The sequence below is a fragment of the Sceloporus undulatus genome, unplaced genomic scaffold (assembly GCF_019175285.1).
Source record: "Sceloporus undulatus isolate JIND9_A2432 ecotype Alabama unplaced genomic scaffold, SceUnd_v1.1 scaffold_18, whole genome shotgun sequence".
NCBI classification, from domain to species: Eukaryota; Metazoa; Chordata; class Lepidosauria; order Squamata; family Phrynosomatidae; genus Sceloporus; species Sceloporus undulatus.
In genome coordinates, this window is record NW_024802940.1 from 1,829,950 (window position 1) to 1,855,410 (window position 25,461).

Genomic DNA, 25,461 nt, shown 5'->3' on the forward strand with positions numbered 1-25,461 from the left:
CCACTATCATTGTTAAAGCAGAATACTGGAAAAAATGGACTTTAAAAACACATTTAATTAAAATAAATACTGGAAAAAATGGACTTTAAAAACACACTTAATTAAAATAAATACTGGGAAAAAATGGACTTTAAAAACACACTTAATTAAAATAAATACTGGAAAAAATGCAGTTTAAAAACACACTTAATTAAAATACATACTGGAAAAATGTAGTCTAAAAACACACTTAATTAAAATAAATACTGGAAAAATGCAGTCTAAAAACACACTTAATTAAAATAAATACTGGAAAAAAGGACTTTAAAAACACACTTAATTAAAATAAATACTGGAAAAATGGACTTTAAAAACAGCACACTTAACCAAAATAAATACTGTAAATGGGCACCCACCTCCTCCTCTTCATCCTCCTCCTTCTCCTCTTCATCTGCCTCCTCCCTGGCGCCAAAAAAGGGCAAAGGAAATGGCTCTTTCCTTTGCCCTCTGGCTGCAGCCCAGCCCAACAGAGGAGGAGCGCCTCCTCTGGAGCCTGGCTGGCCAATGGGGGCAGACTGGGTCTGGAACAGTCCCGCCCCCTGCCAGCCCTCACAGGCTCTGGCCTGGAGAAGGGGCGGGCTGTTCAGCCCCAGCTTCAGGACCTCATTAGCCCTGTGCGCGGCCCTGCAAGGGCGCGCGCAGGGCCAGCGGAAATGCCCGCGGCCCAAGGAGGAGGAGGTAGGTGGGCCACGGAGGAGGGAGAAGAGGGTGGATTGCGCAGCCGCGCAGTGCCCCAAAAAAGGAGGTGGGGGAGGAGGAGGTGGGTGGCCGCTGCGGGAGCGTGCGGAGGAGGAGGAGGAGGAGGAGCGCTGCCCGGCCCGCAGCCAAAACAAATCCGGGCCCCAAGCAGGAAATTGGCGCCGCGGCGGTGGCAGGACCGTGCTGGGGCCGGTCCTGCTGCCTTGCCGGGCCGGATGTGGCCCGTGGGCCGGGGGTTGCCGACCCCTGGTCTAGACCAAAGGTAAACAAACAAACAAACAAAAACCCTAGTCATCCAGATGTTCCTGGACTGAACCTGCCTGGGCTCTAATTAGCAAAACCAATGGTGAAGATTGCTGGGAGTTATAATCCAGCAATATCTGGACGACTTGCATTACCCAGCTTTAGTTTAGAGAATTGATAGGGGAGAAGAGTAGTTAATTGGTTGGTCTAAGTTAACACCCTTCTCTTAGCTTGGGTACAAACTGGCTGTAACATTGTTCTGCCCCTTCATGTGTTGAGCCCGAGCCTTGCTCCTTTAACTAGTGCTACATTGTCTGTTTTAACTGTACCAAACAAAAGCAAAAAGTCCATGCTATGTACAAGAATTTTGTGTTGTTGGGAAGAGATAGAGAATGAAGCATTCTTGTAAAGCATTCAAAAAATTTAGACCACCACTTTACTTACTCAGTTTTTACTTAAACTTAAACAAAGCATACGAAGGGATCTTGCAGCACCTTTGAGGCTAACAGAAAGAAAGAAGCTGATAGCATGAGTTTTCATAGGCCATGCATCTGAGGAAGTAGACTCTAGTTTATAAAAGCTCATGCTAACAGCTTCTTTCTTAGTCTCAAGGTGTTATAAGATCTCTTTGCATACTGATTTTTCAGACTAACATGGCTGTTTCTTTGAATTCTACTAGCATATAAAAGTATATTGCATATATTTAATACCTTTGATAAAAAGATTTCATATAAATGCATTCTGAATTTTATATGAAATGCTTTTCTAAAAGTTTCAAAATATATATTTTTAATATAAGGAATATATTTTATGTAAAATACTTTCAGCTGGATATATCAATTGATATTGATGTCAATTGGCCATCTTTCATGCGACAGACAGTACTTATGTGTATTATTGCATCTACAGATGGATGATCTTGTACATTATAATGGTGTTAGAGGAACTGCTTCTGTAGTGCTAGTATTCGCTTCTATTCCAGTCCCAGGAAATAGTCAGGAAATCTTTCATGCTCTGAACAGGCAAGTTAGATATGCTGTTTTAACTGTGGTGAAAGATGATTCTGCTCAAATAACTGCAGCTAAATTACAGCAAAAGATCCAGCACTCTGAACAGTTAACAGCTGGTGTTTTAACAAAGGCTTGCCATAGAAATGCACTGAAAAGTAATGGTGTTGATAATTCATGTTCTTTAGGAAGAAAATACTTTACCACCTCTGTCTGTGACTTCTAACTAGAGAAGCTATTTTTGTTTGTTGTTGTTAAGTGCCGTCACATTGACCCCAACTCATAGTGACCCTGTGGATGAGACATCTCCGAGTCTCCCCTATCCTCCACTGCTTAGATCCTGTAAATTCAGGCCCATAATCTCCCTGATTGAGCCTATTCATCTGGCATGTGGTCTTCCTTTCTACTTCCCTCTACCTTTCCTAACATTATTGTATTTTCAAATAAGTCTTCTCATAATAATGATAATAATAATAATAGTATTTATTATATTCCACTTTTTCTCAAAGGAATCAAAGCGGATTACAGTAATAAAATAACATACCGTTTAAGAAATACAATTAAAATCCCCAACCCCCCAACCCTCCTGCCAATTATAAAAACATTAATCAACCCCTAAAAAGCTATTAAATGACAAGAAAATTTAAAACATTCCAACACTAATACAGTAAAAAAGTTTTTTGGGGGGGGAGATTTGGGCAAGAAATGGGTTGTTTTCTGAAGGGGAGGGGGGAGGGCAGATGCGATCATATCAATAACAATTTCCATGACACTAATGATGGCAAGGGTACGGGTAAGGGGAGGCAAGTCAGTAGATCTAATCTAATCGGAAAAGGCCTGCCGGAAGAGATCCTTCTTAAAGGCTTCCAAGGTGGTAATGTGACAGATCTCGTCTGGCAGGTCATTCCAGAACCTGGGATGTGACCAAAGTACGACAGCCTAAATTTTATCATCTTGGCTTCTGGGAAGAGTTTGGGCTTGATTTGTCTTTTTGGCAGTTTGTGGTATTCTCAGCACTCTTCTCCAGCACCACATCTCAAATGAGTTGATTTTCTTTTTATCTACTTTCTTCACTGTCCAGATCTCGCATCCATACATGGTGATGAGGAATGCCATGGCTTAGACGATTCTAACCTAATGCTCAGTTGTATATCTTGGCACTTTAGGCACTTATTCTGTTCTTTCATAGCTGCCCTTCCCATTCCTAGTCTTCTGATTTCTTGACAGCAGTATCCCATTCTGTCCATGTTTGATCCAAGGTAAAGGGAATCCTTGACTATTTCAATTTCCTCATTGTCCTACTTGCAAAATACTATAGTAGTGGAGGTGGGGAATGTTCATGCAACCCCACCCCCTCCAATCTATAGTTTGGCACACACCCAGCCAGCAGTAGCATTTTGATCACACCGGAAACTGAAAGGGAAGTCTAATTTGATGGAGGTTAGCTCTTTGTATTGCCTGTGAAGCATATAAAGAGTCTGTGGGGCTAACTCACATATTGCTGTTGTGAAATTTAATGTGGGGATGAATTGAACATCTCCATTTGGTTTCTTCCAGATCTTAGAAATAAGAAGTATTGACTGCAACTTAAGTATTTTCAGTTTAAGTACCCTCTGGAGTACTGTGATTAATTCTCTGTGGTGTATGCTCTTTAGAAAATTAAGATGCCCCAAAATATGTGAACTAGCTTTGATTCTGATGTGCATCTGGATAATACTGGATAATGTTATTGCAAAGCTGTTTAAGGTATAAGAGAAGACAATGGAGTCAAATGAATAAAATAGCTGCTTAACATCTGATAGCACTATCTACCTAATGCTACATTAAATTTAAATTGCACCATGCAGATTTTGATTAACAGCCTTTGGCTGACATCCCACAGGCTGTAGTTCAAGCCTATCCTTATTTTTAGAACAATGAAGTAATTAAAATGGAATTAAATGTATCTGGCCAGTGTTTGAACAGCAGAGGGTGCTGAAGGCTTGCTCAGTTTCTTGTTTGATAACATACTAAATGAGATGCATGAAATTGGAAGACCAGAAGGATCTTTCTGTTGATTCCATTCAAAGATATGATTAGATCATACTTGAAGACATGCGAAGAAGTTAAAATGTTAAGAAGCCTAAGTAGAGAAGAGGCTTCTGTAATGTGTGGAATATGTTAGATGACCCCACATGAATTCTTCGTGCCAGTAATTTATAAACACCAACAAGCAAAATATCTGTGTTGCCAATCTGAAACAGAATAATAGAAATATTTTTTAAAAAGTAATACCTGAATACTTTGGTCTTCTGTTTTGTTTTATGCACCGTGACACCCTCAGATCCTGAACATCTTATGCTACTCTACTTGTGCATTTTATTGGGGGTTTCCATTTCCTTGAATGAATCCCAGGCATAAGCAGAACATTATAGGAATACCTTCACGCTTAATTACCAAAAGAAGTATCTTTTCTTCTTGTCCCCCATCAAATGCTGTGCTTGCTCATCTGTTCTCTTAAGTTCTCTTAAGTGGTGCACTCATGATGCACCATGTTGCTGTTAAGGCATTGAAGGAAGTTTTGGAGACCATTGGCCAATCTAGCCAGGGTTTCTGGGCTAGTAATAAGAACTGAATGTTAAATCTTAGATAAAATGTGGGAATAAACGCATTTGGCTTTGATTGATAACATGAAGTCACTTGACTGTTAAAGTTCATCAAATGTTTCTAGGGAAAGCAGTGTTAACAGCCTTAATGGACTTCCTAAGTAATATATAAGTTGGTGGAAGAATTTGATACAAGTTTATGGAAAGTTCTAGAAGTTAGATCTGCTACTTTTGTATTTTTATAGCAAAATGTTGGTAGATCTGTTTGTTCTAAAACTCTATCCGGATGCTTATTTAAAAATTCTCTCCTGATGGGCACTGAAACTTTGTTTATGCATCATCCTTTACTACGCTTTTCCAAAACAGAATAGATTTCAGCAAATGTGCCCTGGTGCTTTGAATTCCCTGTTTTCTATTCTAATGTATAATGATAGAAATGGAGAATGTCTATTTAGCAGTACTCCAAATGATTAGTGGTACATTTTTCAAAAAAATCCAAGCTGCTGTTGTGCTTTTTATTGTATTTTCATATGTACTGTATTCGTATAAGATGCATTTTGAGAGCAGCATAGCTCAAAAATCTGTTTCAACATCACTAAACACTGGTGGTAGGCAGAACTGCCTGCCACTATTAAGTTTGCACCTCATTTCTGACTAGGCTAACATTTATGCACAATGCATGTAGATAAAACTGTATCTGGACACGCCTTTTTACTCAAATTTTCAGTTAGAGGAAGTAGAGTTAAATAGAAATGGATGAGGTCAAGAGTTAATTTGTTCTTTCCAGTCACTACTCGACTTTATCAAATAGCCTTAGCGTCAGTTTATTCCTTAGCAGGATTTCAAATGACATCTTCTCTCACTCATTTTAGATCTCTTTATGTTCCTATGTTCAGTCAATCTTAATTTGTTTTTATAGTCAAGAGGGAGGGAGGAATACCAAAGTCAAAAGGTTTACCTAAATGTTCATTTAGTGAGTACAGCTCAGAGAAGTGAAGTAACAGTTTGAAGTGCACCTACAGTTCCATTGGTAAATGTAGTTACTGTATATGCTCACGTGTATAAGTCTAGAAATTTAGGTCAAAAGATTGATCCGAAAAAACTGACTCGACTTATCCATGGGTCAGTGTAAGTATTGTATCTTAACTCTTATTTAAAAGGAAAAAAAAACATCTCCTGGTGAAAAGCAGGAGTATAACATGTGAAGTACTGACCCCCTCTACTCTCTCATCCATCCAGTCCTAAGAGTAAGCACAAAGAGTTATGTCTTCTGGAATTTTCTAAGTTCATTGACATTGTTTCGCTTTGCCTCATCCTTTAGATCCTTTGCTATATGCCCCTAAGTTTTACCCTCGACTTATCCATGGGTCATAGCAAAATCCATAATTTTAGCCTCAAATGTTGCCCTCGACTTATACATGAGGTTGACTTATAGTTGAGTATATACGGTATTTTTGTCTTACTGCAATACATAATATAAGAGAAGTTGGGGTTTTTTTTGGAAGGGATGAAGATGATATCAATGATGTGGCTTCCATGGCTGGAGTCAACTTGAATGAAGAGAGCGCATGCATATTGGCAACAAATTCTGAAGCAGTTGGTGTAGTTATCCGATCTTGTCCTGAGGAACTGCTCCTTTCTTCAGATGCACTGCAGAAGAAGATCTTAGAAATAGGTGAGAAATTTAAATTTGGAGTTCATAACATGGGCTGCATATATATATTAGCCTTGATACTCCTTTCCCTGAATGTACTGTCATCACTCCATACTGAACACCAAGTCTTGCTTGAAGTTAAACAGTCCAGTTAAAGTGGTGAACTAATTGCTGTCTTACTCCTGTTGTAAATTAGATCTTCTTAACATACAGTTTTAGTCTTAGAAACTGGAGACTATTAATTTCAGATCAATTTAACTGATGCTTCACCTCGACATATTCTAGTTCCTGGAATCAAAATGTAGTCAACATTTTATTTATTTATTTATTTCCCACTCTTTTCCCACGACTGGGACTCAAATATGTGCAGGTGGACACTTTGTGAAACTTGTCCAAGATCTCTTAAAGCTTCACATTTAGTCTGATAGTGAAATTATATTTAGTACTAAGAATAGTCATCTAGGAACTTCAGTCAGATAGTACAATTTGGGCCCTCTGAGCTCAGAGGTTAGCACCTGCTGATGCACTGAATAGTGTTGTTACTTCAGGACTTGGTCAACAAATGAATCGGGACCAATAAGTGCAAGAAATATCCTGCATCTGGGCTTGCTAGCATTACTGCATCCTTGTTGGTCCTCCTTTGAGAGAACACCGGCTCTCTACAGTACGTTTCAGTTTGGGAAAGATGTAATGCTATACCTCTGCATGTCTGTTTTCAGTGTTAGGTTAGGGAGCCTTGTAAACAAAGCCATTTGCAAAACACTTACTGGTGAATTGTGCACTACTTTGGAGAAAGCCAGAAGTGCTAGGAGCCAGTGACATCAACCCTCTGGGACCATCTCCCCAAGAATTATTTTTAGGGAAGATGAGGTGGTAATGGTTGGCTTAGAAGTGGTCAGCAGCCATCAGACTATGCAACAAAAGGTGTCTCTATACTGGCTGACAGTGGTATTTAATGCTCTGCTTCTGACTTGACAAATTCTTGTATTTTCTATAGTATGGCAGGTGCTTCTAAGTGGTTTTCCTCTACAACATCTCTTTTGTCTGGCAGGCCAACTTTTTCATCATGAGGTGGAAGAGAAGCAAATTCTGGATAAGTTGCACGCTGAGGAAGTCTGTTTCAAAAGGTTGACAAAGAAATTGGCAGTCATTCCATTAAACTATAGAGAGCTAACTTCACTATTCTGGGCAGGTGGTGGCAGGTTTTGGGGACAGTAATTTAGGGTTTGGGGAGAGTATGAGAAGTGAGCTTAGATTAGTGTGGGTAACTTTGGGAGGCTGAGGGAGTCACATTAGCTCTTCAGTAGACTGGAGGGCTGCAGCCTCCCTGCCCTCCCAGCAAAAATACAATCCCCCCATGCCCCCAAATGTCCTATAGGGGGATGGGGTATCTTTGCCATGTTTTGGGCCTCCCCAGTCATATTGTGGGGGCCTTTTTAGTAATTGGAAGTCATTCCCTGTATAAATCATGTTTTAGAAGAAACTCCATGCCTAAAAATGCCTAGGTCCCCCAAAACAAGAGCCCAGGGGGCATTTGGGGGCACTAGTGCAATTGGCAGTGATGCAGCCTCATTGTCCCTTCCTCCACCATTCCCTCCTCCCCCTCCCCTGCTGCAAACTTCTTTCGGCTATTTTGGAGCTCTGGAGCCGTGAACAAAATTTCAGAAATTGTGTTAAGAGCGGATCAGGGCTGCAGAGCTCCAAAATGCTGTGGGAAAAGTTGGATTAAAAAAAACAACCCAAAAGGCATGCTGGGCAAAGCATAAGAGAGGGAGGGAGGGATTAAAGGAGAAGAAAGGAACACGATGCCAGCAGCAACCCTGTCACGCTAAAGGAAGAAGTGTGATGGTGGCTCCTCCTATGCCAGTATTGCATCTTTTTATTTTTCGTGCAGGACTACAGTGTAAAAGGGGCTGGTGTGATAAAGGCCATAAATGACCCTGTGGCCTGCATGTGGCCTGTGGGCCACATTTTGCCTACACTGTCTAAGATGGTCAGGATTCATCTAGTAACAAGATCTTCAATGTGGATTATCTGCCACTCCCAAATTATGGAATGGCCTGCTGGAGGTGATCTGACATATTAATAACCTTGATGGCTTTAAAAAGGCTGTCAAGACAGATTTTTTTCAATAGGCATTCCCTGAATAATCGACTTAGTTGCCCCACGGATATGGACAATCCTAGTGACTACCTCATGATGTCCTGTTTTCCTGTTTGTGATTGTTTTAATGGTTTTAATTATATTTATGATAGTTATTGTTATGTTGTAATTATTATGTTGTTTTAGTTTAAGGAGGGATAGGATAGTGGGATTTATTTTATTGTATGGATTTTATTGATGTAAGCTGCCTCGATCTTGTTGGAGAGGCGTGGTAGAAATAAATAAAATTAATATTGTTATTGTTATTGTTATTATTATCATGACCTATAAAGCCCTATATGGTATGGTTCCAGACTGCCTGAAAGATGGTACAGCTCTGTATTTCCCTGCCAAATTTTAATATCTTCAAGGGAAGGCTTTCACTTAGTCCTACCATCATCACATGTGTATTTGGTGTGCCTCTTCTACACTATGGAATTCCCTTCTTCAGAAGGCTGGCTCGGCCCTCTCCACTGTTCTTCTGCTGGCAGCTTCAATAAGCTTCAACTTTTAATTGGTTGTGCAGAAGAGTTTGTCAGTAGAGTGTACTGATCTTTTACCTTTATGTTTTAAACGTGTTATAAAATGCCTTTAAATTACACTTAAATTAATTTTTAATGCGATTATCTACTTTAGTTTTTAAAAACTTTTGTATTCATTGTTTTAGATATATTCCGTCTTTAAATTATACTGTAAGCTGCCTTGGGTCCCATTTTGGGAGAAAGGCAGGCTGTAAATTAAATAATAAACAAACAAACAAACAAACAACAGAATGTATGTACTAAGCAACTGTTGGACCTGATATGCAAAATCCAATCCTTGAATCGACAAACAGCACTATGTAAATCTGACACTTAACTAGCAAAGAACACATGGCAGTAACTTAATGCAAGACAACAGTTTTTTGTTAAATAGTGGCTTGTCTGTTCTTACAGTAGAAATCAGGAGCCACATGTGTCCATTTTGAATGTACATTTTATTCTTGATGTAAAATTAGATACCTTTTATGCATCAACATACATTTTGTGATCTTCAGTCATCATGTGTCACTGGGTATGGGTTTAAGTCACTTGCTGCTGTAACACTGAATTGGATATTCACTCTTAACTTCACTAAGCCTGTGCTGATGGAGGTCAGTTGTCAACCAGAAAAAAACTTTCATTAGTGTATTTGCAACTTAAGTGCATTGCACAGGTGATGCATAGGCTTAGCACAGGGTTCAAGGAGCTTCACTAAAAGCAAATGGCCTTAGTGTTCTTACATTGAAAATACCAGAGAGAGGTAGGAGGGAGGATGGTGAGGAAGAAAGGGCAAAATCAGAGCTCGCCTAGCCAAGTTGAAGAGATAGTGATAAAGAGGGAAGGGGAATGCTTTAGGTACCTAATTGGGTTAGTTATTTTCCAAGCAATTCTCTTGGAAGTGGGGGGGTCATCTTGCCTTCTGTTGTTGGGGTGGCTGGGGTACAGAAAGGGCTCGGACTAAGATGCCTGGAGTATGTTACAAAAACTATCTCTGTTCATTAACATGTCAGGATTTAACAAGCACCATGTCAAACAGGGCAAAATGTAATTCTCTATTTCTTAATTACTGAAATTAACAGAATATGGCACTAATTTCTACAGCTACTGCTTCTCTGCTTCTCCAAAGTACAAGGCTTGATTTCTGTATTCTTATTAACTTTGTCCTATAAATGACCTTGCAAAGAGAGTGATTCTAGAGGCTAAGTGAAACAATGTCTATTTTCTGAAGCTGTGGGCTAGGTTTTATTAATGTAATGTCTAAGATCTTTGAAGTTGTGACTTTACTAGGAAAATCACAATCTCCCAAACCTTTATTCATAATGGGTATGACTTCCAGGGGGAACAGAATACCTGCTGTGCTAATTATTTCAATTATCAGCTAGTACTAAAACACGTAATGGATTTTTTCTGCCTCCGCAGGTAAAAGACATGGCATTACGGAAGTTAATTCTGATGTTCTGAACTTGATCTCCTATGCTACACAGGGAAGATTAAGAGGGCTTCTGGAGAAACTAACTGTAATTGCTCAACATCGCATGATGACCTATAAGGTAAAATCTTCTTGAGTTTCTTGGTCTGAATGGTATTCTGTTAAGTGGTATTGTAAAGTAATAGTTAAACTGGGATCATGCATCAAGTCCAGCATGAAGAATGATAATATTTAGGCACAGTAACGTCTTGGTTGTTAGATTGTACAAAACCCTAGCTTTACTGTAAGAATAAATAGATGATAACTGCAAGGAGAACATATACTGGCAACTTTTTTCTTGCATGTGTAGAGGAGGGTACAGAACGTATAGTAACAAGTGGCTTTTAGCTTGTGCAATCTAGAAAAGATTTGGTCATGTGGAATCTGAACATAACCTATGACTAAAACTTCTTTTTAATACTTTTTATTAAATTTCACCAAATAAAATACATTGGATATGTGTACATATTTTACTTTCATGTGCTTTTTAAATTCCCGCCCCCCCTCAAGTCCTTCCTCTATTCTCTATCAGAACCATGTCTATCTGTTTAATCACTTTAACACTTTCTGTTCTCTCCATTCTTATTCTTAAATCTTCTTTACATGTATACTTCTTATATCATTAATCATTCTCCCTTTTCTAATTCCTTTATACAATATCGCTGTTTTACTTATTATTAATACCACATATTTACATATTTTCTCCTGATCACAAGTGATATTGAAATCTTAAAACTGTACTTTAATTAAAGGCCCCTTCATTTTCTTTCATGTAACTTATCCAGGGTTCCCAATCTTTCTTGAATTTATTTATCGATTCTTTTTTTAAAAAGCAGGATAGTTTATCAATCTCCATGTAGTCATACATCTTTAATGTCCAGCTTTCTATGTCCGGAACCTTCTCTGATTTCCACATTGATGCCTACAACAATCTAGCTGCACTAATCATATAAAATAGGAGTTTTCCATACTTCCTTTCTATATCTTCATTTTCTATCATGTTTAGCAAAAACATTTTGGGATCTTTGATCTTGCAAATCTCCTGTATTTTTTGCTGTATTTCTATCCAGAATCTATTTATTATTTTACACTTCCACCAGCAATGTATCATATTTCCCACTTCCTCTTTGCATTTCCAGCATTTATTTTGGCTATTATGTGTCATCTTAGAGATTGTCTCCGGGGTTAGAAACCATCTAAATTGCATTTTAATCAAATTTTCTTGGATTGCATAGTTTTTAGTATATCCAATTCTCTTTTTCCAATTCTTTTCCCATTGTTCCAATTGTATATACTGGCCAAGATCCTGTGCCCATTTAATCATACAACTTTTTATATAGTCTTGTTCCAACTCTTGTCTTAGAAGTAGTTGATAAATTTTTGAAATTTCTCACGTTCCATCTTGCATGATAATCTTTTCAAATTCTGTCTCGCCTTTTCCAATTCCATTAAATTTCATGTCCTGATTATATCTTTCTTTTAGTCTTCTATACATAAACCAATTACAGTTGTATCCTAATTCATATAGCTCTTCTTCTGATTTCATTTTTCTTTGATCATTTTCCATTTTAGTTAAGTCCTCATATGTTAGCCATTTTCCACATGCCAATTGGTCATTCTTAAAGAATGCTTCATTTGTGGATACCCACAAGAGTATTTTGGTGAACCATCTGTCCTTTACTTTATTCCATGCGTGATACAATGCTTTCCTTATTACGTGATTACTAAATTCATTGTTAACTTTGATTCTGTCATAGAATAGGTATCCATGTAGACCATATAATAAATCTGCTCCTTCTAGATTTATAATTTTGCATCTTTTTAGTCGAATCCAATCTAATATCCAATTTAAAGCGGCAGCATAGTAGTATAATTTAAAATTAGTTAACGCCAGGCCTCCTCTTTCTTTTGCATCTTACAATAACTGTAATTTAATTCTTGGTTTCTTTGATTTCCAAATGAATTTTGAAGTATCTTTATTCCATTGGGAAATTTTGAAATAGAAAGATCATTTTTGGAAGAATCATCATCTTAATCGTCGATATTCTGCCTGTCCAGGATAGTTCTAATTTAGTCCACCTCTTTATTTCTTTTTGAATTTTGGTCCAGACCTTTTCATAATTATTGGTAAATAAGTCCATATTCTTTGTCGTCAACCATATTCCTAGGTATTTAACTTTTTTCACTATTTGAAATTTTGTTATGTCCTCTATACTCTCCTGTTCCTCTTCAAAAATATTCTACGTCAGCATCTTCATTTTATCTTTATTAATTTGGAATCCTGAATTATCTCCAAACTCTTTTAGTTTCTTCAGTAAAGGATCTAAGCTTTCCAGAGGATTACTTAAAGAGATTATTAAGTCGTCCGCAAATGCTTTCATTTTATATTCCCATCCTTTTATTTTTACTCCCACGATCAGTTTGTCTTCTCTCAGCTGTATCAGAAATGTTTCTGTTACCAAAAGAAATAATAGCAGAGACAGTGGACATCATTGTCTTACTCCCTTATAGATATTGAATGATTCTGTTTTATCCCTGTTTATAATTAGTTTGGCTTCTTGCTTCTCATATTTTTTTTTTATCCAGATTAAAAAGTTTTCACCCACATTCATTTCCTCTAAAGTTTTTACCCTATATAACCAGATCACCTTGTCAAACAAAGGCCTTTTCTACGTCCAGGAATATTAGTAATAATTTTTGTTGTAATTTTTTTCATGGTATTCTATTAAGTTTAACACATTTCTAATATTATCTCTCATCAGTCTTTTCGGTAGGAATCCATTTTGGTCTTCATGGATCCATTCATTTAACACTCTCTTTAATCTTTCTGCCAAGATAGAATCGAATAGTTTATAGTCCGAATTAAGGAGAGATATTGGCCTATAATTAGATGGATTTTTCAAATCTTTATCCTCCTTGGGGACAAGGGTGATGTTTGCTTGCCTCCACGTTTCAGGTATATTTTTATCAAGAATCTCGTTCATCACCATGTATAATGTTTGCAATAGCTGTGTCATAAATGTTTTATAGTACTCCATGATAAAACCATCAGGGCCAGGCGATTTATTTAACTTACTTCTTCTAATTGCGAGGATTATTTCTTTTGATATCGGTTTATTTAATTCTAGTCGGTGTTTCTCATCTATCTTGGGAACATTAATCTTCTTGAGATAGCTGGCTATATCTTTCTCTTGTATTTTTGACTTCTCGTACAAAGTGGAATAAAAATTTTAAAATGTCTTATTAATCTTTTTCGGATCTTTTATAATTTCTTCTTCAATCTTAAATTCCCCAGTTTCCCAAATTAGCCTATGACTAAAACTTGAACAGGTATCATTCTTAAAAATACTTCGCAGTTTGAGTGTTTTTACAACCACACTGTCTCATCCAATGTTTTTCCATATATCAGCAGTTTTGAAAATCTAATACAGGAAGGAGGGAGTTTAGACTTTGGGGCATCTTTTTGCTATTGCGTGCTTTCAAGTAATTTCTGACCTATGGTCACCCTAAGGCAAACCTATTATGGGATTTTCATGGCAGGATTTGTTCAGAAAGGCTTTTCTTTTGCCTTCCTCGGAGGCTCAGAGAGTTGTCCTAGGTCACCCAGTGGGTTTCTGTGGCTAAATGGGGATTCATATCCTGGTCTCCCAGAGTGTTAGACTAACGTTCAGACTGCTACACCATGCTAGTCTAAGTTTAAGGAGGGGCATTTAAAATTCCAGTATAGCATAGTAGTTTAAGCATTGGACTCTGACTCTGGAGAAGGCAATGGCAAATTTTCTCTGAACAAATCTTGCCAAGAAAACCCCATGATAGGTTCATCTTAGGGATGCCATAAGTCTGAAGCCACTTGAACGCACACAATACACACATTTAAAATTCTTAGCCAAAGAGCTCTAGTGCCTCACCAAGTTGCCTACAGATTCCATAGGATGCAGCTTTGGCATGGTGCTAAAACTATGTAACCTGAAAGGTAGGTCCCCAGGGAATTCTTTTCCATGACTGAGTGGGAATTCAAACTCTGGTTTCCATAGCCGTAGTCCAACGCTCAAGCTACTACACCATGCTGGCTCTCTTTGGCCCCTTTTGGCTTTATCAGGTCTGCCAAGTAAAAACAGATGCAAATTAGTGGCTCAAGCATATAGCCAATTATCTACTCTACCTTAAGAACTTCATACCAGGATGACTTTTATACAGAGATGCACATTTGAATTACTAGAGATCAGGGATTCCAATGGTTTGATTTAGTTCTAAAAATGACTATTCAGCTCTTCAGAGTTAGGTACAGTATCTTTATCTATCTATCTCAGATTTTCTTTCCATCTGTCTGAAATGCTATAATTTAAAAAATCTGACTAAAATGTTATAGTTGGGGTGGGGGATGAATGTATAGAAATGATACTTTTCTAAAGTTCTAATCTTTACATGTAGAAAAAATTGCGTTTTTTATTCAAGAGTTGGCCAAGGAGCTTCACTCTGGAGGCCAACGTTCTGCCCACCTCTGCTGCATGCCAATGATGGGAAACCCATGGCCTTTGTGATGTTGTTGGACTGTTTTCATCAAGCTTGATCATTCACCATGCTGACTGGGGCTGATGGGGTGGGGTTAAAGTTGAGTAGCATCTGGAGCAGTACAGGCTTCCCAACTCTACTTCATAAAATGTCACGTGTCAGACTCCAGGGACGTAGCCAATGGTCCGGACCCCCCCTTCCATTAGAAAAATGAATGGTGTGTGCTGCTGCGCCGCCGCACTCAAGCCCCATTATAATGGTGGCACTTAGTCTGGACCCCTCCCTTCCTAAAATCCTAGCTACGTCCCTGCAGACTCTCTGACCATTTGAGAACAGGTTAAATATTGCCAGATTTCAACCAGGAAAATGTTCACAAATGGACATAAATGGGACATTAGGAATGGAAATACACAAAAGCCAGTTGCAGATACTTCAGTCTTACGCATTCCATCTTTAGGCATCATCCTTCCGCCTACCTTTGTCCCCTAAAGACCATACTTAAAACTGAACTTGTCACCTCATTTCCATACCCACAAGGTTTTTACTTTCAATTAACACTCACACACAGCCAGTTTATATAGGTGGACTCTGTCTGAATTCTCCATTCCATCCTATGCATCTAAGGAAGTAGGATCAAGTGCGCAAAAGCTCATGCTACCAGCTTCTTTCTTTAGTTAGTCTCAAAGGTGCTACTGTATCCCTTTGCATACTGATATATTTTCTTAAACCATCTGACATGCAGGAGGAAGTGCAGACATGGCTTTTCTGACTTATCTCCTTTCCTTCCTTGGCATAGTTGATGAAATCCACAGGGGAGGGGGGCAGTGAGGGGATGGCTCTTGTTACCTAAATTCCAGGAGGTCCCAAGAGGGCACTCACAAATTGATTTAAATGGGGAAATTAGTTTAGCTCAATAGGAAGCAGAAAGAAGGCTTTGGTAATTAAAGCCAGGATCTAAGCCTTTGCATGGTGATACGGTGGCTCAGGTGGTTAAGATGCTGATTCTGTTGATTGTAAGATCAGCACATTGGCAGTTTGAGGCCAGGGTGCTGCATGATGGGGTGAGCTCCCATCACTAGTCCCAGTTTCTGCCAATCTAACAGTCTGAAAGCATGCAAATGCAAGTAGATAAATACTTGGTGGGAAGGTAAACAGTGTTATGTGCAATCATGCTGGCCCCAGGATCACAGAGTAGTCTCTGACAATGCTGGCTCTTCGGCTTAGTAATGGAGATGACCATTGCCCCCTATGGTCGGACATGACTTGACAACCTTATCAACGGGGAATACCTTTACCTTTAAGCCTTTGTATACCAGTTCTAGACCCAGAGAACTCCAGAGGCAGGACTAAATCAATTTATTTTATTAACAAATAAAAAGGGAAATCGCCACACAAGTACACAGTCTGTCATACTCACACACATAAGAAATAACAATGCAAAGTCAGTAAAAGGTAGCAAATTTCAGGATTGTAAAGAGGCACTACTATACCAGTCCTGGAGTGTAGCTCCAATTGCAGGGTTACCAGAATGAGGATGGCTTAATAGCTGCCTTCAATACATGGGATGGCTATTGAGATGCCCAGTTGAAAATGAACACAGGTTCTATATGGCTTCAAACTAAACCAATGTGCTGCTGTCTAGGTACATGTATTTATAGCAAGAAATGGGTCCTGAGAGCAGTGTTTCAGGAGTTAAATGTTTTTTCCTAGAGTAAAATGACTTTTCCAAGAGAGACGAATGAAGTTAAGCAAGAATGAATGGACAATCACCATAAATATCTTCAGGAGAAGAAGGTTTCATTCCCAGAAGGAAAGTCACTTTGTCTGTTGTTTGTAGACAGTTTCCAAGTCCAGCTCTTCCACCATCACTTTCCTTAGTGAAGGAATTATGCTGATTTTGATCTTGAGCGATCTCAGCCAAGTGTCTTTGGCCTCTCCCATGCTGAGCCATCTGGATGGCCTAACATGGTATGACTGGTTTCCTACACTGGAGAGCTCCATTGCAGCTACCTGCCTGCAACATCCCCTTTTTATATTAATTTGATATCAGGGGTCGAAGAGGGGTGACTGAGGATCCTGGGGTAACAATGTTTTTTCTCTTCTGAGAAATTCTGGAAGATTTATGCCTAACAATGCAATTTTAAATGGCACAGTGCAAAATCTTAATTTGCTTCAGCTGCTAAAATACAAATATAACATGTTGGAAGATTAGAATTTATAATTATTTTAACAAATTCTTGGAGCATTTGCAAGTAGTTGTGATTGCTTTCCAAAGGCTTTGTTAGTTGTATCAGTACTATTTGAAATCTAAAGAATTCAGTCAGGGCACTGCACACCTGATACTGCACCTGTCCTGGGTACAGTCGGACCTCTGTATCCATGGGGATCTGTTCCAACCCCCTTCTCCGTGAACAGCAAAATCCACAGATGCTCAAGCCTGCCTTGTCTCCAGTGCATACAGCTGCACTGCCATTGGGGACAATGAAACTTAAAGGTGGCATGGCAGTATGCACTCACTGCCACAGGACAATGGAGCTTGTCCCTAATGGCATCACGGCCCTGTGCATGCGCCACCATTGGGGACAACAGAGGCTTGTCGTCCGCTTCAATCCACGGACATTAGGTCCGTGGATACCGAGGTCCAACTATATTTTCTCAGTGACTGTGTGCTTGCAAATATTTGCAAGGTAGATGCTACACAAAAATGTTTAAATGTGCAAATGTCATAAATTTAAAAATGCCACTTCACCAAATATTGAACCAGTATTGTTCAGGAAAGTACGAAATATCAGCACCTCAGTCTGAAAAACCTTTAAATGATATAAATAAAAGCTGAAGATTATTTCCTAGTAGATACTGAGTTTTCCAGTCATTTTTTCTATGTTTACTAAAGTGCAGGAAATAGAATATAGGACACTGATGTGTACCAGAACAGACTATTATGCCCATCCAATGTATTGTCTATCTTTGCCTTGCAGTGGCAATTCAGGATGTCAGCCAGAGGCCTTTCTCATCACCTACTAGCTAATCTTTATAAAACTAGAGATGACAGGAGTTCAGCCTAGGACCTTCTACATGCAAACTATGTCCTCTTCCAGTGAGATAGTCTATCAATTGTATACTCCTTTTGAGTTTCTGAAGGCATCAGTTGAGCCATTCCTTGGTATTGGGCATATTTTTTCTGAATAGGTGCTGGCAGCTTATAGCAAACATAGCCTAAATTGGTTAACAACCTGGTTTCTTTCTTTCTTTCTTTCTTTCTTTCTTTCTTAGGCAGGGACAACTGACTTAATAGCTAGGATCTTGGGTCTAGCTGCAGAAGTTGCAAATTACCAGAGAGAGAGAGTTACTCTAGTCTCTTTAAAATAATTGGTAATTAGATCGCTTTCACAGAAACCTTAAAAGATGTGAGTATCTGCAAGATGGTCAGTAGCATTTTCTTCCTAGATAAATCTATGAATGAATGAATGAATGAATGAGATTTTATTTATATACCACCATTCCTTCGATCACGGCAGTTTACAGAATAATAAAAATACAAAATTACACAATCAGAGTCCCCCCATATTAAAACAATACAATACAAAATTATAAAATCCATAATTCAATCCTAATAATTAAAAACCAGTAAAAACACAGTGGAAGCAGTTCCAACCATCACAATACACACAATACACAAGGAGAAGGATTGCATTAAGACATGTGGGGGAAAGCTTGGCGAAAGAGGTAAGTCTTGAGGTTTTTCCTAAAAGACTCCAGGGAGGGGGTACTATCTAGGTACTACTGTAGAATGAAACTGGTTTTCTAGATGCATTTCAGTTGGATGCAGGGACGTAGCCAAGGGGGGGGGGGGGTCTTGGGGTCCGGACCCCCCCTTCCATTAGAAAAATGAATGGTGTGTCCTGCTGCGCCGTGACACCCAAGCCCCATTATAATGGTGGCTCCTAGTCTGGACCCCCCCCCTTCCTAAAATCCTAGCTACGTCCCTGTTGGATGTGTGGTCTGGTTTTGGAATGGGAAAGTGATCTTTGCTGAGGGGGTTAGTAAGTACATAGCCCAGTTGAAATGTTTAGCAAAATATCAATTCTGCATATGTTGTATCCCCAGTCAGGATCTTCCTCATGCTTGTAATATTTAAAAGGAGACATGTTTATATACTACACATTAGGTTTAGCCGCTCATTCAATCAAATCAAAAGAGAGGTGTTAGAGGGTGTCTAGCTAATTGGAATTATGTATGCTCTTGGGGGCGGGGGGTTGCAGTTTCCTTAAAATATTGGATTTGTTGTATGTGAATACTCCTGTTTTATATTGGTTCATGTTCTAGTAACTTCACACTTAATTGTGGCAAACACCGTCTAAAATATTCAACTGTTTCAAAACAGAATGAGGGGATGGCTATTTAGTGGGATTGGTTGATATTGTTTGTACAACACCATTGCTTGATCAGCTGGACCTTCAGTTTATTTCTAAATCTCAGTTCTAAGAGTTACTGCCTGCTTTAAATGTTAAACTGTCTAGAGCTTTAAGTGGCCTGAGGCCAAGCCCAAAGAACTAGCATCTACCTTGGATACCTACCTGGATCCAAGGATCATCTTGTGTTCCACTAAAGAAAATGAAGCAGGAAGCTGCTTAGGAGCTGTACCTGTGATAAAAACATCAATTGTCCAATGCCTTAAGAGGTTTACTTGGTGCCTATGTGGCCTGCTTGATACCAGGTGAAACCCTTTATATTTGCTGAACCTTTTAGGTTCTGAACACCTAATAACCTGTAGATTTGGAGAGATTCTTATAATTCTTTCATAGACTTTGTTAAATTCTTTATCATAGTTGTTATTCTCATGTTAGGGTTTCCTAGCTTTGTAGTTTCACTATTATATCTGTTTCTAAACAAGTACTGTAGTGTAAACAAACTACATGTTTGTATGTTGTTACTCCAAATATGCATACTGTTAAATAAATAAAATAAAATAGATAGCTGTCTTGATAGTGCTTAAACGTGAGTAGCTCTAACAGATGCTAAACAAAATGTCAATTTTAGTTGTTTTTACATTTAATGCATATTTACCATTAATAACAAAGAAACAGGAATTTGTTTTCAAGCTGAAGAGTCATATGGGTCTTATATAAAATCGTAACCATAAATTTCCTCTTTTTCCCATTTTTAGGAGAGTGACAAGTACACAATATCTAGTGATACACGGGCTCAACTTAGGTTTCTTGAGCAGCTGGATCATGTAGAGAAGCAGAGGAAGGATGAAGAAGAAAGAGAAAGGTTGTTCCGTGCAGCCAAGGTGAGAGAATTCAGAAGGTCATGACAATCTCAAAAGATTCATAGTTTGCTAAATAATCTTGAGACCTGGGCCATTGGTAAAATTTATGTAGCAAGCATTCTATGTATTACTTGCACATTTACAATAATTACTTTCCTTGAGAGTTCAGCTTCATAAAAGGGGATGCAAAGGATCTCTCCTTTAGTTATGGGGTTCTGCAGGTTTTTGTCAACAGCTGGAAGATACCAGTAGTAAGAAGAAATTCAGGGAAGACCCAAGTTGACTGTACACAGCACCCAGAACCACTGCCTATCTTGTCAGTGTCCTAAACCCAGTAGAGCCATTGAGTCATCTTGGTAAGTCAACACTTACCTACTCTGGTTGGGTTTAATAATTATGTGGCTACATATTTTTTGTGATTTTGTCTTTATCTGCAATGCTTATAGCCTGTGTTAATATACTAGAATAAAATTGCCAGTATCCCAAATGGTAATACTTTCTTTCCCACGGAAAATGGGTGACTGAAGTTCCATCAATTTCCACTGAATGATGAACATAGGAAATGGAAACGATCATAACATTAGGGTGTGTGGTTACTTGCATGAGGAAGCAGGAATGGGTACCCCACCCCGTTCCAATTAGGGAAGCCATTCCATTAACATTGTCATTCAGTAGAAGTGAGCCCAATGAGGGAAGTACAGGAATGTATGTACTTTCTTTCTAAGTGCTGAAAGTGTTTAACACTCGTTTGGCACAGATCTCACTTTGACTCCTGAAGTATAAATTATCAGAAAAGAGTAATAGTTTAGAGATAATGATTTGCAGCCCATGATTGGCAGGGGAGTCAATATTTATCATTACATTAATTAAGTTAATTTCTGAAAAGACTTGCTGGAGAAACTTAGGCTGTCTGGACTTTTGGAATATTGGTTCTCAAACGGTCTAACCAGCATATTTGATGCTGAGGGTCTGTGGGAGCTGGCCCAAGGGTCTGTGGGAGCTGAAGGCTAAAGGGTTTTTCAAAGCTGTTTTAAAATGACACAATAATCCAGGCCATCATTGTCTCTTTAATGGCGATGTGCCTGTTGATCTTAGCAAATCTTAGCATATAGCTAAGAATTAGCTAGGAGTTTTAATCTCACACCAGTTTGTCACTAGACCTGGAAGTCTTTCCTTTCCATATCTAATCATTCATTGGTAACTACTTGAAATAAAAAATTAAATATGCTATGTTAATACCTACCTGAAATTATCTAAAATATGAAGATTTAAAAACAAAGCTCCTTAAGGAGGTCTTCTATACTCCCAAAATGTGTTGGATCTTCTTTTCCATCTGTGCTGCTTTTCTCACTCCCTCCTCTTCTTTTTCCAATGTCTGCTGCTGACATGAACATCATCACGCCTAGGCTGGACCTGACTGACAATGTTAGCATCATTTTTAGTTCAAGCTTCCTCTGGGCTAGAACGGAGGCAGCAGTCCCTGATGAAGGGATGGTTGTGGGGTGGGGGGAGTGTGTGCCAATCTCGCTTGAGGCTTCAAGCCCCTGCAGCTAAGATTTCCAATCAGAAGAGGGGAAAATGTGGCTTATTAAATATTTAAAGATACGTTGTGTTTGGGTGCTAGTTAATTCCTATTGAATTATCTCCTCCCCCCCCCCTTTCTTTTTTTGATAGAGTCGTTCCAATAAAGAAGATCCGGAACAGCTGCGATTAAAGCAGAAAGCAAAAGAGGTAGGACTTTCAAGTTACCATGCTTGCCTTTGTATTCTGGGGGAAGGTTGGCAGCCCTCTCCTGGCAATTAGGTCAGGGTTTATTTTGCTGTTGCATACCATTTGCAGAGGCCTTGGGGAAGGACAGGAACTGCTACAGGCAAGGGCAGCACTTCAAATGAGGTCAATGAATTATGAGCTCTTAACATTTTATTTTCATAGTTTACAAAGAACTATTTCTAGACAGGCCTAAACTACAGCAGTGTGCTTGGTAGGAATATAATGTGGGATTAGAAAAAAAAGACACTTTGAGATTTAGCATCTGGGACCGTACAATAGGCTACATTTTTCCAGGGTAATTGTTCGTTTTGTAAATCTGATACTGCTTATAATTCTTTGGCTGGGAGGCGGTACTGGGATTTAGTTTTAAATGGAAAATGCCTCTGGCTTTTAATTTTCTGGGCCCAGCAGTTTTCTGTTCTGGAATGGAGCCCTTGTTTCACACAGTTCATGTTTAGCTGCAGGGGTTTTAGTTTATAGCTTAGACTGGTTAAGCTTTTACTCCCAGAGGCCTCTGCATAGCAACTGCAGAAATCAACAAATAAGTTCATTTATGTCTGCTGCAGCCTCCTCTCAGTAGCTGACTTTTTACATTTCCCAATATCCATTTCCTGACTTTTCTAGCCGGAGAGAAAAAAGCTCCACTAATTGGAGCTTATTTTAATTGAGCCTTAATATTGGATCTCACTGGAGTTGCCCCCAGAGCTACTGGGAACAGAATTAAATGAAAATACCTAAGGTTGAAGACTCTGAGTGAGAATTTTTTTACTTGACCTACAGATTCTTTTCCCTGCTGAATAAATCAAGCCTGTTCACATTTCTGATTAAGGATCTGACAGCACACAATAATAAAGACAATTGAGGTGTGAGATGTGTGATACAGAGCTGAAGAAATTGGTTTCTATAGTTACTTGACTGATTTCATGCCATTTTTAAGGATCTCTGTGGTAAATGAGTGATATTTTTTTTCCTGAGCAACCTTTTCTTAACTGTGCCTCTTGAACTATGAAATTTGTTGTTGCTTAACATTGCTACGGTTGGCTTCTAGGTGCCAATAGCAGCAGCAGTAGGTTATTTATGAATGTTTTAAAGGCCCTTATTGTTTGGATTAATGTAGGAGGCGAGGCAAAACAAATGGCAATTCAGTCAAATGGTCTCAAAATCAGTGCACTGGATTTTCAGCCAAAGTAAAGAATGTCTTCAAATGGAAGGAAAGCAGGAATGAAGGAACTTGTCACTCTGTCATGGCTCTGTAGGATCTTGGAGGTTTGCTAGAAAGCTCTGCTAGCAGAGTTCAGAGGAGTGGACTTGAGCCCTTTACTAAAACATTCTGTGTACGCATCCAACCACAAATCCCAGGATTCCATAAGATGAAGCCATGGCAGTCCAAGCAGTACCAAACTCTGTGGTAATACCCCTTTAGTTTGTGTTCCTCTTAAGGTTTTCACATCAGTGAAACCACAACAAACCTGCGTTTCCTCAAAGCTGGTCCTGCATTCTATGCTATATTCAAGGAGAAACAGAGGCTCTTAGTCATGTGATCAGTAAAGATGGAATCAAGAGGCATTTTTACTTCCTAGTGTCATCAGTGTGTTCAGTATACAAAAATACAAGTTTTTGCTTTAGGAACTTACAGTCTAACATTAAACAGATGTGAAGGGAAAAGAGAGTAAACATGGTGAAGGCAATATACAGTCTCATTTACAAATGCTTAGGTTTAGTTGTATTAAGGCAGGAGTAAGTGAGCTTGTGATCTTCAGATATTTTATGCAATGGCTCTGATAATGTAGGCCTGCAAAACTGAGGGTCATTAAAAAAATGTTGTCCGACGTAATCTGGTTTTATAGTAATTTGGTATGCTATCTCCAAAAACGACCTCAGATTTTTTTCCAGTTTTTCACAACTTGCTTTGGAATTTCTGTGTTAGAATATGTAGCTAATGAAATGATCCTGCAAATCATTATCCTGTAAAGAGTAAGAAAAGGCTTAAAGTCTTCTAATAGACTTTCAAAACACTTCAATTCACTGATATGAAACAAACAAAACAAATCTGTTCAAACTCACTAAAAGAAATCACATTGGAACATCAACGTCTGCTATGTTTTTTAAATTCAGCACCTAAAAATACATTAAAAATGTCTAAAATACTGGGGGGAAAAGCCTTTCATCACAGGTCTGTGTAATGCCTGACTACTGGGCAAGGTGTCTAGGGCTTTTAGGAACTGTAGTCCAAAATGTATAAAGGTCACCAGCTTGCTTACAGCCTTCATGAGGCCTTGGGTACCTGGGAGTTAAGTAAGTGAGAAATGAACAAAGAGATGATATCATTAGTCTAGATGAGAAATGATGGTGCATACACGGTTTTTTCCACAAGCCAAGGGGAGAGTTTGTGCTGTGGCACCAAGCACTGGTCTTACTGAGTAAGTGCTTTAAATCTAGAATGAGACAACCTACAGTTGTATCCTTCAAATAACATCAGTCACTTAAATCCATGGGGGAATCAACTGAACTAATAACTTGGTCAGACCATCTCATCCCTATTGAGGAAGTGAATTCAAACTAAGGAGTCCAGTTAATTTTGGTCTTACTTCTCTGTTTTTTGCATACTGAATTTTGTAGACAACTGTGCAGAGATAATACCGAAAATGATGTTCAAATTGGTGTCTCACAGTGCTTTCCTCAATGAGGAACCACGCTGAAAATCTAGATATGCCCATGTCATAGGAAGATGTGAAAGAACGTTTTAAATAGATGCACAGAAAGCTGCATCCAATATTGTATCAGAATCAAGTAGTGATGTACTATTAGATTTTCAAATCAGTTAAATAGTTAATGAAATTGATTATATAACAGTACCATCATTCTCCTGATCAAGCTAAACTGGTAATCTTGAGGTGGTAAAAACACTGGTGGGACAGTTTTGATGTGGGATTTCAACTGATTTACTAAATTGTACAGCAGTCTTACTCTGGGTTCAGCTAACTGTTTTATAGCATAGTCATTCTTGGGATAGCAGGATGATCAATCCACTCTCCTTGGGTTTATTCCCACGCACCATCCGTGAAGCAGGAGTCAGATTTCTAAACAGTTAAATTTGTTCCATTAAGACTCCTAATGCCCTTCTCCCTCAGTTTTTGTTTACCTGCCATACCATCCAGATGGAGGCAACCCTTCTCCTTATAAAATACGAAGTTAAATCTAGAGATAGTTAGAGAGAATTTGGAAATAGGAATGGAGGATCTAAGAAAGATATTTGAGTTGAGTGATAATGTAACTGAGGATAGTATGATTAAGAGAAAGAAGGCCGTGCCTGAAGGGGTGCAATGTAAAAAGAAACCAAAATTTCTAATAAAGAAAATGAGAAAGAGTCCGGACAGTTGATGGGATCTCAATCTGGGATGACTGAATTGAACAGAATTAAAGCAACAAGGGGCAAAGAAATTGGGCAGGTGCCTAGGTCTCGCCACGCTATTGAGGATTCAAATGATGTACAAGATACCATGGGTAAAGAAACCAGGCAGTTGCCTGTGTCAAACCCTGATTTTGAAG

The 25,461-nt window shown here is 38.8% G+C and overlaps 1 protein-coding gene across 1 annotated transcript in view; it reads left to right on the forward strand.

Moving 5' to 3' along the window:
* LOC121917449 (transcription initiation factor TFIID subunit 4B-like) overlaps positions 1–25,461 on the forward strand; it is a 73,536-nt gene that overhangs the window by 43,598 nt on the left and 4,477 nt on the right. Inside the window, exons 10-13 of the mRNA XM_042443432.1 lie at positions 6,079–6,248; positions 10,310–10,440; positions 20,038–20,163; positions 21,817–21,873. Coding sequence (XP_042299366.1) covers positions 6,079–6,248; positions 10,310–10,440; positions 20,038–20,163; positions 21,817–21,873 — 484 coding nt within the window. The remainder of the gene's footprint in view (positions 1–6,078; positions 6,249–10,309; positions 10,441–20,037; positions 20,164–21,816; positions 21,874–25,461) is intronic.